The 14,734-nt window shown below is 37.7% G+C and overlaps 1 protein-coding gene across 2 annotated transcripts in view; it reads right to left on the minus strand.

Moving 5' to 3' along the window:
• Positions 1 to 7,803: 7,803 nt before the first annotated feature.
• Positions 7,804 to 14,734, minus strand: part of CFAP206 (cilia and flagella associated protein 206) — a 55,784-nt gene continuing 48,853 nt past the window's right edge. For both annotated transcript variants that reach the window (XM_005552405.5, XM_045391214.3), the window contains exons 12-13: positions 11,096 to 11,239; positions 7,804 to 8,238 (exon numbers count right to left, since the gene is read on the minus strand). In XM_005552405.5, coding sequence (XP_005552462.1) covers positions 8,008 to 8,238; positions 11,096 to 11,239 — 375 coding nt within the window. In that variant the 3' untranslated portion in view covers positions 7,804 to 8,007. The remainder of the gene's footprint in view (positions 8,239 to 11,095; positions 11,240 to 14,734) is intronic.

The raw sequence follows: 14,734 nt of genomic DNA on the forward strand, positions 1-14,734 counted from the left end.
GGCGGATGAATCACCTAAGGTCAGGAGTTCGAGACCAGCCAGGCCAATATGGCGAAACCCCGTCTTTACTAAAAATACAAAAAATTAGCCGGGCGTGGTGGCTCGCACCTGTAATCCCAGCTACTCAGGAGGCCGAAGCGGGAGAATCACTTGAACTCGGGAGATTACAGTGAGCAGAGATCGCGCCCCTGCACTCCAGCCTGGGCGACACAGCGAGACTTCGTCTCAAAAAAAAAAAAAAAGTAGATGTATCAACAGGCATTTTAACCACTATAATCTCCACTTTCACTAGGGGATGTTAATTATCATAATTGATATTAGAAATAATTCATTGGTGAAATAAATGATGTTCAAGATATGTGTATTGGTTTAAAATACTATGAAAATACCTCAGCACTTACAGGAATAGCGATGCAAGATTCTGAGCTGCCCAGCAGCCCACACCTTCTGCAGCATGTTCTCCAAAATTGTCCTTTTAGAGGGTTGAGTGGTGAATGTTATATACCATTGTCTTGTTAAATATACATATAGATATATCTGGTCTGTTAACATTCTTGGAACATTTTGCATGCCTTATTGGCATCATATTAATATTGGGAAGGGCTCCCAGGAGACCAGAGTTGACTTTGTAGAGGCAGACATTTGATGAATCTCATTTTGGAATAGTGTTGGACTCTTCCTCTACCTGGTAATGAGTGTGCTCACTGGTACTAATCTTCCCTTACCGTAATTGGTATAGTTTCTACTTGTAGAATTGTTCAGTTCTCTCCTGTGTATGTACTTATGCATACATTTAAACAGAAAAGTCATATATGTACTCGAAATTAATTTTAAAAATTAAAAATATTCTATCATACAGTCCTTCCTTTGTTTTACAGCTACTGCTTTGTATGGTTTCTCTCTTCCCAGTTTGGACCATCATTATAGTGTCAACTTACCTCAATTAAGTGTAATTTCTAAATGCTCAATTGTTCCAAAAGGCCCTTGTAAGCCTGCCTGTGTTTTTAAGCCTGCACCAACTGTTTTTACTATTTTTTTTCTTTTTGTCTTCTTGTAGAGATTGTGGGTGGGGGCATCTCCCTTTGTTGCCCAGGCTGGTTCTCAAACTCCCCACCTAAAACAACCCTCCCACCTCAGCCCCCCAAAGTTCTGGGATTACAGGTGTGAACCACCACACCTGGCCTGCACTAGCTTTTTGAAGCATGTTTTAATTTCTGGCAACAAGAAGAGGTTTTGTTGTTTCCTGTCCTAGGTGGTAGAATCAACTAGGAACTATCATTCCTTCTGGTGAGGAAGAGCATTTTACAGACAGACACACACACACACACAGAGAGAGGGAGATCCCAATTAAGGTGGTGGATCAAACGCTGCTGAGCCATTTTTGTGGCATTTCTGGTTCACATAACATCATGCTGTTGAATCCTACTTTTCTTATACATTTTCATTGCCTCAAAAGACTATTATACTTCATTGGCATCAACCTTAACTAGATTTTGATGCCTCTTTGTCCTAACCCAGTTAGCCCAAGACCAACAGGGACAAACCTGTCAAACTATAGTCTAACAAAGTTGAGCTTACTGATGCCTTCTGATATAATGTGGACATTTGTCCCTGCCCAGATCTATGTTGAATTGTAATCCCCAATGTTGGAGGTGGGGCCTGGTGGGAGTTCTGATCATGGGGGCAGATCCTCATGAATGGCATTGGCCATCCCCTTGGTGATAAATGAGCTCTCGCTCTGAGTTCACAGGAGATCTGGTGTTTTAAAAGTCTCTCTCTTTCTTTCTCTGTCTCCTGCTCCGGCCATGTGATGTGCCTGCTCCCACTTCGCCTTCTGCCATGAGTAAAAGCTACCTGAGTCCTGCCCAGAAGCATATGCCAGCACTGTGTTTCCCGTACAGCCTGCAGAATCATGAGCCAATTAAACCTATTTTCTTACACATTACTCAGGCTCAGGTATTTCTCTATAGCACTGCAAGAACCACCTAATACACATTCCAATGAAGGAAACTGAACACCACAGGTATCTCAGGAAACAAAGAAAAAGATAAATTTATAGAATTTTAGGGAAGGATGGGATTAGGTGAAATTTAAAGGAAGCAGTGTTTGATAAACTCAAAGCAGGACTATATGTATTCAATAGGGACTGTAGAACAGTCTCAGGATCCTGTTTCTTGAAAACTACAAAGTTACCATAGATGTGGAATGTTGTATTCAGGAGCCCCTTAATTGAGGCTGCTTCTTTGTATCAAAATGATGTAGATCCCCCCAAGCAAGAGTACTGTGTTACATTCTTACTGATGTAATTTCAAGCAGCACGTTTTCCTAGAGTATACGATTTTAGAGAACAAAGTTTTTCAGTGAATTAGAAAGCAAACACTCAAAGAAGGGCCTTGCTATTATACTTTATAGTGTCAGCATATCCTTAGGAGAAATATTATTTCCCATTAACTTTGCAGCTGGTTTTACCTGGGTTTGTTATCCCAGCTCAATTAATGACCAAGCAGCTATTTAGTCTTACTCTGAGCTAATTTTTACTTTCTCACTCTGAATTATCCTCAGTCTTGGAGGAAAAAAATATTGATTTAATGTCTTTCTTGTGCCTAGTTTTCCTTACAACTCTGGTTATAGCAAAAAGCAGCAATCCTTAACATGTGAGATACAAGGCCCTGTGCCTGATAAGCTAACCTTACGTACTTCAAGCAGCCATTGCTATTGCCACTTGAGTCCCTAATGATTTCTGATTGTCACTAGAAAACTACAGTATTTGCCTCAATCCCCTGCTCTCTTCTATTTCCTGCTCATGTATCAGAGCTACCCTAGTCTCAATGATGTGTATAAAAAGAAGCCCAGTACTGTATCCATTGGTAATAACGTAAAAGTATGAACTTAATTAAACAAAAAGGCTGTGAGGAAGCAAATACCAAAAGGCTTAAGGAGGTTATAATTGAATTAAAATATGGTAGCTATATAATAGATTATTAAATGTGGTAATGTTCAAAGAATAGTAAACAGTTAACCATAAAGAACATATAGACAAGATATAGATACCAAAATAAAATTGTTTCCCTGACAATTTAAGCATATTACTTTCATTGTGCTTAAGCATCCGAAACCTATTTGCTAACTTACTGTTATTTTATTTATTTATTTTTATTTTTTGAGACAGAGTGTTGCACTGTTGCCTGGGCTGGAGTGTAATGGCACAATCTTGGCTCACTGCAACCTCTGCCTCCAGGGTTCACACGGTTTTCCTGCCTCAGCTTCCCAAGTAGCTGGGATTACAGGCACACACCACCACACCCAGCTAATTTTTTGTATTTTTAGTAGGGACGGGGTTTCACTATGTTGGCCAGACTGGTCTCAAACTCCTGACCTCGTGATCTGCTGCCTTGGCCTCCCAAGTTATTGTTTATTTTAAAGCAATTATTTCCTATGGTATAATATGACTAAAAAGAAGCCAATAATTGTCACATTTTATAATTGATAAAAGGATACAGGGAGATAATGTAAAATTCAATGTCTGGACTAGGAATTAAACATGAGTAATAATCATCTGTATCCAGACGTTTCATATTTGAGCTTAACTCTCCCTTGCCTCTCTTTTCTTTTTTCATTACCGTAATCTCTCTTTCCTTTTCCTGCCAGTCACTGATGGTTTGTACCTATTTCTACCATTTTATGCTTGCTTTGCTTCAGTGGTATTTCCACTCAAGCCAACTCTATGAAAAGAGAGTTTGGCAATTGCCTACTCCATTGATGACTCTAATCCATCATCCTCTTTTGTTATTCACCATTTTCTGAAAGTCATAATGTGTCAAGTGTTATTCTAAGATTAACCGAGGGCTAGAAAACAAAAAGTAAAGAAAAATGGGCAAGGGGATACAATAGACATTGGAGAATCTCTATTCTCTTAGCTAATATTGACAAGGCACTTACCAGGTAAGTGCTTTGTATGTGTTAACTTCTTTAATCCTTATGACAACCCAATCAATGAGTTTGGAACTATTATTATCTCATTTTTATGATACAGAAACTGCAGCAGAGAGGTGTTAAGTGGTACAGCTAGTAAGTAGAAGAGCTAGACTTGTTTTCCACGATCACAGAGCTTACTTTACATCTTTTTTCTACTCTTCTGACTGCTACTCTGTCTTATTTTGTCTTCTCTTCCTCCTCATTTAACCCCCATTCTCATGGGGATGACCTCCCAAACTATCTTTGTGTAGCCCAAATTCCTATTACCTCTGCTTTACTATCCTTGTCATCCCTTCAACTCAAATTTTCTAGTGCTGAACATGTTATCTTTTTTGATAACCAGCTCCCGTTCTCAGTTATCCTTTATCTCCTAGGGCAGAAAGCCTGAGGTCATACTTTGAATTTTTCTTCCTTTTCCTTAGATACTATATCCTGTCTGCTTAATTTAATCTAGCATTTGCCCCTCCACTTCCCCCATCATGCATGCCCCAATTCTTGCAGGAGCTTCCTAGCCATCTCTCCAAAGCGAGTATCCCTCTCCCACAATCGATATTCTACTCAAGAATCTGCCATGATTTTCTAATGTTCTACCACAGGAAGGCAAAATGTTTCTCTGCTTGGCTTACAAAGTCCTCTAGAAAGTACACCATTCAACTCTGTTTAGTCAACTTTATTTGCCAGCACTTCCTCAAAAATAATCTCCCCTTCCCTCTTTACCATTTTTCTCCCTCTTCTTTTGCAATAACTACTTTACTGCTGAACTCTATTAACTCCCACCTTGACTATTCAAATAATCACTCAACCAATACCCTGCTTCTAGTTTGCCCTTTCATTCCTTCTTTTTTTAATTCATTCATTTATCCAACAAGGTACAAATGCCAGGGGATATAAAGATGACTAACACATAATTCAAATCTCAAGAAATTCAAATCTAACAGGAAGAATACAGATGTACTACTATCTATACATCAATTTATTTTAAGTGCTATAATAAAAGTAATAATAAAATCCAATGAAAATTTAAAGAAGGAAGCAATTAACTTGCTCAAAAGAAATGGGGAAAACTTCCATGGAAAAGATAAAGTCTGATCACACTCTTTGAGGACTTACCTGTGGACTACATTCCAGGGCAGAGAGTGAAAAGCACAAGTTAAGAGTCGGGGGTATAAAAGACCATGACCTATTTGGGCTGGGCTCATGCCTGTAATCCCAACACTTTGGGCCAAGGTGGGCTGATCACTTGAGGTCAGGAGTTCGAGACCAGCCTGGCCAACATGGCAGAACCCCATCTCTACTAAAAATACAAAAATAAGATGGGCGTGGTGGCACATGCCTGTAGTCCCAGCTACTCAGGAGGCTGGGGCATGAGAATCACTTGAACCTGGGATGCAAAGGTTGCAGTGAACCAAGATCACGCCACTGCACTCCAGCCTGGGCAACAGAGCAAGACTCTATCTCAAAAGATAAATTAAATTTTTAAAAAAGACCATGACCTATTTGAAGAGTTTTGGTTCAATCTGGCTAATGTGTGTGGTATGTGGAGAGAGTATGGGAGGGGTAGGAGAGGAAACTGGAGGATAAATGGAGATCATATTTTGAAAAGTTTTACATAATACATGAAGGATGTTTTAGTTCATTCCCTAGGAAGTGGACAAGAGTTTTGGTAACTTTTAAGCAACTGAGGCAAAGGCTAGGGGGAAGAGGAGGCCAGATGACATGATCAGATTTATGCATGAGAAAACATCCTGGTGAACCATATAAAAAATGGAGGCAGCAGTGACGCAGGCAATAAGACAAAGTCCTGCAGGGGAGGGGAGAATAGGAAGACATGAATCTCAGTGACAATTCAGGTCAAATGAACAGAGCTTGAAGGCTAGTAAAAACAGGAAGTTTTTAACTTATGCTACTGAGTAAGGCAGTGGTGCCTTTGTAAATAGAAGAAAATAAAGAGAAAGAAACAAGTTTGGCACAGAAAGTTATTTTGATGTGTGACCTGCTGAAATGGGGGTGACCATCAGACATTAAATTCAGCATATGGTTGGAAATCTTCAGAAGGATGGGGCTTGAATACATGGTGGAGGTCCAGGGAGAGGATGAGTTTTCCATTGGATGTAGCTCCCTTTATTCTGTTGTACTTACCAGGTGACTGTCTGATATTAAGACTGGCTTTTCAAATTGGATTTGGTATTTTTATTCACTTGGCCATTCTACTTCCAAGCCTTAACTTGATAAGCCCAAATTGCAGGTTACAGCCATTCTTTTCTGTGTTTAGGAATCTTGCAGAATCAAATAACAGTTAATTGAACAGATAAAATGACATTCCTGAATTTGTAAATTTTAGTATCACCCCACTCCTCCAGGCCCTGCCTCAACAGCCAGCCAGTCTGTCTTAAACATCATTTGTAAACTACAGGTATGAAAATCACAAAAACTTAGAAGTAGGTTGGTTTGAAGTTTACATGCAGAAAATGCATTTCAAAGCATATTCATAGTATAAATCACATTCAAACAGCCAGGCGTGGTGGCTCACACCCATCATCCCAGCACTTTGAGAGGCCAAGGTGGGCAGATCACTTGAGGTCAGGAGTTCCAGACAAGCCTGGCCAACATGGCAAAACCCCATCTCTACTAAAAATACAAAAATTGGTCAGGCGTGGTGGTGCACACCTGTAATGCCAGCTACTCGGGAGGCTGAGGCAGGAGAATTACTTGAACCCAGGAGGCAGAGAGTGCCATGAGCTGAGATCACACCACTGCACTCCAGCCTGGGCAACAGAGCAAGACTCCATCTCAAAAACAAACAAACAAAAACATTTAAGCTACACAGAAAGCAAATTATACAAATGCTTTAGTAAAAAGTCACCTAAGCAGAAAAAATATGCCAAATAAAAATGACCTCCTAGCTACTAAAGCAAGTCAAACAGCCCCTCCTAGAAGCTTTATTATCCATGAATTGGTATTAGAAGTATGTAAGAGAGTAATAAAACCACAGTTCTAAAATACAGCTATCAGTAATTCATGGGAGCTTTAAACACAACTGCCTACGCAGTCAGGCAAATAAGGCAAAGCAGTGATGTGGGAGGCCCATAAGGCAGCAGGAACTAGATTAGATAGTGGAGGATTGAAAGTACCTGCCTTGTGAATGGGCAAAGCTACTACTTGCAGGAATGCTGGCCAAGCATTAGCAGATATTCTGATTTCTTCTTTTTTGGAAGGGTCAGAAATACAGATTTTATGTCAAATTTCTAGATTTTGAAAAACATCCTGTGAGGTGGGCATGGTGGCTCATGCCTATAATCCCAGCACGTTGGGAGGCCGAGGTGAAAGGATCGCTTGAGCCCAGGAGTTCGAGACCCGCCAGGGCAATATGGTGAAACTCTGTCTCAACAGAAAATTGTTTTGAAAATTAGTCAGGTGTGGTAACACACGCCTGTGGTCCCAGCTACTCAGGAGGCTGAGGTAGGACTGCTTTAGCTCAGGAAGTTGAGGCTGTGGTGAGCTGTGATTATATCACTGCATTCCAGCCTAGGTGACAGAGCAAGGTCCTGTCTCAAAAAAAAAAAAAAAAAAGAAAGAAAGAGAAAAAAACATCACGTGGACCTTTGCTCCAATTGTTCCAAATTAGTAAGGTTTGTTACGTATCAGTTTAATCTATGGTAACATTTAATAGCTAATAAAGCTGAAAATATTGATTAGGTTTTAAGTTTGTAATGTTTAACACTAAATATGGTTTAGAAATAGACTTCTATTCCAGTAATAATCTTATAATATATTTCTATCTAAATGTTATAATTTCAATCTTAATGCTGACAAACTTTTTCTAACAAATAAAAGATAAATGGACAGTTTTATTTTTCAACAGAATGAAAACTGTATTACAGAAAACAGTTTGATAAAATGTGGGAACCCAATAAACATACAACCAATGAATATGCCACCCCACAAAATTAATTTTTATAGATGTTAATATACCTTTAAGTACTTGCTAGTGTTCATAATTGAGTAGCATCTACTTTAAAACGTTGTTTCTAATTAGGTTTCATCCACAGCTCTAGTTAAATTCACCTTGACCTCATCGGTGATTTCACTCTTTCCTCCACGAAGACCAGCCAGGTAAATCTGAGGCCTGGGCACCCCAGTGCTGTCTTCCCTCATGGACTGGGTGCTAGTGTCCTTTGGAGGGTACACCTGGGAACAATTTTCTCTTCTCAAGTGACTGAGATCAGTTTGTACTGAGTGAGTAACTTTCTGGTGCAAATTAGCCTAAAGAGAAAGAGAATACAGGAATTAACATTTCTCTAAAGAACAAATAACCTGAAATATTATCAGATACCAGTTAATATCTGCCTATTTTTGTCTTCAATCCACAAGAAATTAATTCCATAACATAGCATTTTTTCTATAAAACACTGGAAAATCTAGAACATAACAGAAAATTAAATATCCCTTACCAAGAAGTAGAAAAATATGTAAAATGTTGAAAATTGACCTCAAAAAACATACAGATTCAAAATTACAGTGAACTCAACCAGTTATTTGTTAATATAATCTAATTCCTTCATTATTATACTTTGAGATTCTTATAACTTGGATTTTTCCACTATATTTTTTTTGACAAAAATTTAAGATTTATATACAGTATTATCTTTTAAAAATGGGCTTCACCCTAGATTTTTAACATAAAAGAGTCTGATGCTTTCCATTTGTATTTTACAGTATTCTACATTTTGCTTACTCCCTTTATAGATTACTAGTAAATGTGAGGTTAAACAGATTACTCAGGCTGGGAAGCAAGGAGGAGCTTATAAAAAGAAGAATAAGGTTGCTGCGGTTATAGTAAAGGCCAAGAAAAACCTTAGAAGGCATTATAGCATGTGAGTGAAGAAGGAGACACCTGGAATTAGAGGAAACATTTTCAGAGTTTGAGATACTGCAGATGACTGAGAACCGAAACTACTCCCCAACACCCAGGTTATTGTCCACATTAATAAGACTTTACTATTCCACTGTCTTCATTAGCATAATTTTACCATTCCAAGAGACTCTTGCCTAAGCAAATAACTTGATTGCTCATTCAGTACTACCTCAAAGATGTGTCAACTCTTCAGTAGTAAGCATCGGCACACAGTTTCAGTCCTAAGAGTCTGCATCCCTTGCCTCAAAAAATCTTCTTGCTATTCCCACCAATGCTGGACTGCTTTTTCATGATCCTTACCCAATCCGATTCAAACCTCCATCCTACCCCCAGTCCACCTCAGTCATTGGAAGACCTGCCTTAGCAAACTTCAAATTCTCAATAAATTCTGACTTTGCAGTTCCTCTTCTGAGACACTGCCAAAGCACTGTTGAGGTGGTGTTTTCCCTTATGGCTATAAGCAGTAAACTCAGCTTTGTCTTATCCACAGGTTGGGTAGGTGACACTTGGGGAGCTGGCATTCAATATAATACAGTTCTAGGGAATAATAAGGCCCAAGGTGAGAGTCAGAATTAAGTGGAGATTGAGGAATGGGAAGAGAGGGCTCAGTCAGTGTGAAGTTCAGACCCCTGAATACTCCATTCTCTTAACATTTCCAGTCCATACCTATGTTGCCACCTCTATCTCTCATATCCTATCCAGCCATCATTTCCCTCCTCCTCTTTGCCTATTTGTATCTCAAAAGCAACCTAAAATATCACCTATGTTAATTTAGTAGAATTTTCATTTCATTTCTGTTACACCACTTACAAGGAGGTACTGAAATATTTTTAATGTAACAATATCACTTGCTAGACAATTAGCCCATGAAGAACAAAGTCGTGGGATATATATGTTACCTAATAAGTCTGATGAACTCAAGTGAGTTTAGTAGATAATAGAAAATAATATGGGGATTGGGCATTTCTTGAACTACAGAAGAGTAACTGATAGGAAGGAATACTAATGGAACAATGATCTGGAAGATATATAGGGAAACTGATCCTTCCTCATGCCAGGAAACTGAAAAGTTGCCACCAGAGTGAGTAGCAAAGGAAATAATGTGGTCAATGGGAAGCCTGTGAGAGACTGAATATACAAATGGACAAAGGCTAGACCATATGTGACAATAGAACTCCTTAACTTGCAGCCTCTGTATCGACCAGTCGGGGAAGCCAGTCTCAACCTCTGTAGCTGTAGCAATTGACCCAGAATGTTGAGGACTTAGCCAGCTTCTCCATGTTTTGGATCCTTCTCCCCCAACTCAGGACCAACCAGAGAAACCTAGATATGCTCACCAAACCAATCACATAAAATGCCCTGCTTCTAGTTAGCCTGCCTCCAGTTTTCTCATGTTAACAACCTACAATCAGAGAACACCTAAAGGCTTCCCCCTTTTCTGACTATAAAGCTTTCCTACTCCTCTGCATGCTTTCAGTCTACCAAACAACAAGTGACAGTGTCTGACTCCCTTGCTATAGCAAGCTCTAAATAAATAGCCTCCCTTTGTTCACATTTGGGTAGGCATTTTATTTCCACACCTGATTTCAGTTAAAGAGATGGATAAAATATACTAAAAAGGGGCTACAGACATAAAAGATTTTATTTTTTCCATACTATAAATATTCATTGTTTAAAATGACAAGATACTATAAAGAGGGGTTGGTGGGGGGAATTTCACTGAATTGGACAGGGATGAGAGTTTCGAAGACAGGCTTTAAGGGTAGGTATATTGTAATTAAGGTGACTGAGAATCAGAAGGATGAGAGTGCTCAGGGTCTGGAGATAATACGTTGTTCAGAGGAAAATATCTATGCTTTAATAGAAAAGGTCCAAAAAACAAAAAAAAAAAAGAATGGTATACCTTAAGTGATTAAAGGAAGTTGGGAGTGCTTTAAATACTAGCACCAAGTTTTAAAACTGATGACAGATAGATAGATAGATAGATAGATAGATAGATAGATAGATAGATAATTACCATTGTTCTACATATGCTTAAAATTAGAAGACAATCTTATAATGTAAACCTAGCAAATTATAAATTATATTTTTGTTAGCAAAGAACACACTGTATAAAACTCGTTATTTTATATAAATAATTTACCAACTCTTTAACAACAGATTAAAATTCCCCAACATATAATTTTAGAAAATATTGTTACAAACCAATTTTATAGCTTTTCTTCTTAATTCCCATTCATTCCACTCATATGATCTCACAATTGTTGGTGGCAGTATGTGTGTATCCGTCTGTGTGCTACTTTCACATTTTGTAATTGGTTTTATATAATGTTTGTCAGCATCTCTCATCTAAAGAAGTGGAGTTTTGTAATTAGTGCTTGGAAAAAATAAACATTATTTACCGATAACTAAAATATTTAGCTAAAACTGACAAAACACTTAAAAAACAAGAATTTTTGGACATGGAATATACTTGTAAATACCAATAAAGAAAATAAGCACATAATTAATGAGCTGAATATAATTGTTTTTCTGGGAATTACGGCTTCATGATTTTGTTTATGTAGGGGGTATTTATTTTTAACTTTCATTTTAGATTCAGGGGGGCACATGTGCAGGTTTGTTACAACGGTATATCACACGATGCTGAGATTTGTGGTAGGATTGAACCCATCACCCAGGCAGTGAGCTCAGTACCCAATAGTTCATTTTTCAGCCTATGCCCCCCTCCCACTTTTTCTACTGTTGCAGTCTCCAGTGTCTACTGGTCCCACCTTTATGTCCATGCATACCCAATTTTTAGCTCCCACTTATAAATGAGAACATGCGGTGTTTGGTTTTCTGTAGGACGTGTATTTTGGAAGCAGAAAACATCCCTCATTCCCAAGTCAAATATCCCTCCCCACTTTGCACAACTGATAACATAAGTAAATACCTGTTGAAAATGGATAGAAATGGAAAATAGCTATTAAACATTAGGTAAAAATCACACCTATTTAAACTATCAAAACCTCTTTAAGACATATGTTGAACTCAAGCTATGCCTACATAGCAGGTTGTCAACCAAGGTTTTTGCTTTGTTTTTAGTTGAATATACTGATTTTCTTCTGGGGAATCCAATATTAAGAATTCACTAATTCCAGGCTACACAAGATATAATAGTGCTGAACATGACATTGTTGACGTTGTTGGAGGGAGTGGTAGAGGTTTAAGGAACTTAGGTCACAGTAAAAAGGAGGGAGAAGATATTCTTTCCAAACAACAGATAATCACTGAGTGTCTAACATTTGATATAATTTCTGACTATAAAATTATCTTATGATATAGTTAAGTAGATTTAAAAAATGCTAAAAAGATAGTTAACAATACTGTACCATACAAGTAAATGGCAAGTAAATAATTAGACAGTAAGGACTACGTGAAAAAGACAGGGAGAAAACTCATTTCTGCAGATATTAAAGGTCAGCTGGGAATTAAATATCCAGAAAGACAGGAAAAAACAAGACCAAGTGTATAGGAAAAAATTATGCTTTAGTGGAAAACTATGCATTATCCACATACAACATACCTTTTCAGTCATCTGATTCTATGCTTTCACTGTCCTTGGGCTATCTTACAACTCTGTAAGTTATAAATGAGTGATAGCAAGACTAAATAATTTCTGTAGACACGCAGTCTATCCTGTCTGTAGAAGTTCAGCTGACTCCCTTTCCCCACGTGGAAAAATCAGTGTTGCCTCCATTTACACATTCATTTGAATATTCCTGATCTATAAATGTGTCTGTTCTTAGGGTTCTCTTTTGAACTGGTTATAACATCTACCTGGTCCCCTCATTGATTAATGAATAGATTACTCTTAACACATGTTCAGTTTCATATCTGCATGACAACAATTTTACCCATTTTTGAAAACTATCTTTTAACAAATAGAAGACTAGGCCATATAGAACAAGTTTAAGACCAGTATGTATCTCACAGTTTTTCTGCCAGAGAGGTCATGGAGGGAATTAGTAGAAATAGAAGGATAAAAAGACATGTATGCCCCAAACACCAGTCCCCCAAATTTGGATTTCATCTTACAGACAAAAAACAGAAGAATTTTGAATTCAGAGTAAAATGAAAGGCATTTTCTAATTTGCAGAAAAATTATTAAAATTTTCTATTGTAAATTTTCCCCTCATAATTTTTCAAAGTAGTTGGCTCCTGCAATCATTTGTTCTAAATTAGAATTTTGTATAACATCTAATTAAGCAAAAAATTACATGTGTTAAACTTAAGATAGCAACAATTATAATACTCATCAGAATGAATTACCAGCTCCAGGAACTCTACAATTTGAACAAATTTGAGAACTACTGACTTGGCAAACTTAATTTGGTAATATTTTTTAATTTTTATGGGTACATAGTAGGTGTACATAATTATCAGGTACATGAGATATTTTGATACAGGCACACAATGTGTAATAATCACATCAGGTAAATGGGGTGTCCATCACCTCAAACAGTCATCATGTCTTCATGTTATGAATATTCCAGTTGTACTCTTTCAGTTATTCTGAAATGTACAACAAATTACCGTTGACTATACTCACCATGTTGTGCTATCAAATACTATATCTTAATCCATTTATTTAACTATATTTTTGTACCCATTAACCATCCCCATTTCTCACTCCCCACAACTACCTTTCCCAGCCCTCTGGTAATCATCATTCTGCTATCTCCATTTCAGTTTAGTTTTTAGCTCCCACAAAGGAGTGAGAACATATGAAGTTTGTCTTTCTGTGCCTGGCTTATTTCACTGAAAATAATGTTCTCCAGTTCCATCCATGTTTTTGCAAATGACAGATCTTCTTTTTTATAGCTGAATAGTAGTCTGTTATGTATATGTACCACATTTTCTTTATCCAGTTGTCTTTGATGGATACATGGGTTGCTTCCAAATCTTGGCTACTGTGGATAGTGCTGTAATAAATATGGGAGTGCAGATACCTCTTTGATATACTGATTTCCTTTCTTTTGGATATACATCTAGCAGTGGGATTGCAGGATCATATGGTATTTCTATATTTAGGTTTTTTTAGGAACTTCTATACTGTTCTCCATGGTGGCTTACTAATTTACATTCCCACCAACAGTGTACTAGGGTTCCCTTTCTCCATATCCTCACCAGCATTCGTTATTGCCTGTCTTTTTGATATAAGCCATTTTAACTGGGATGGGATGATATCTCATTATGGTTTTGATTTGCATTTCCCTGATGATCAGTGATGTTGAGCACCTCTTCACATATCTATTTGCCATTTGTATATCTTCTTTTGAGAAATGTCTATCCAGATCTTTTGCCTATTTTTCAGTTGGATTACTAGATTCCTTCCTAATTGAGTTGTTTGAGCTCCTTATATATTCTGGTTATTAGTCCCTTATCAGATGGATAGTTTGCAAATATTTTCTCCCATTCTGTGAGTTGTCTCTTCACTTTGTTGTTTCCTTCGCTGTGCAGAAGTTTTTTAACTTGATGTGATCACATTTGTCCATTTTTGCTTTGGTTGTCTGTGCTGGTGGGGAATTACCCAAAAAATCTTTGCCCAGTCCAATGTCCTGGAGAGTTTCCCCAATGTTTTCTTGTAGTATTAATAGTTTCATAGTTTGAAGTCTCAGATTTAAGTCTTTAATCCACTTTGATTTGATTCTTGTATATGGCAAGAGACAGGGTCTAGTTTCATTCTTCTGCACATGGATATCCAGTTTTCCCAGCAACATTTGTTGAAGAGACTGTCCTTTCTCCAATATATATTCTTGGCACCTTTATTTAAAATGAGTTCACAGTACATGTATGGAT

The sequence above is a fragment of the Macaca fascicularis genome, chromosome 4 (assembly GCF_037993035.2).
Source record: "Macaca fascicularis isolate 582-1 chromosome 4, T2T-MFA8v1.1".
Classification (NCBI taxonomy): Eukaryota; Metazoa; Chordata; class Mammalia; order Primates; family Cercopithecidae; genus Macaca; species Macaca fascicularis.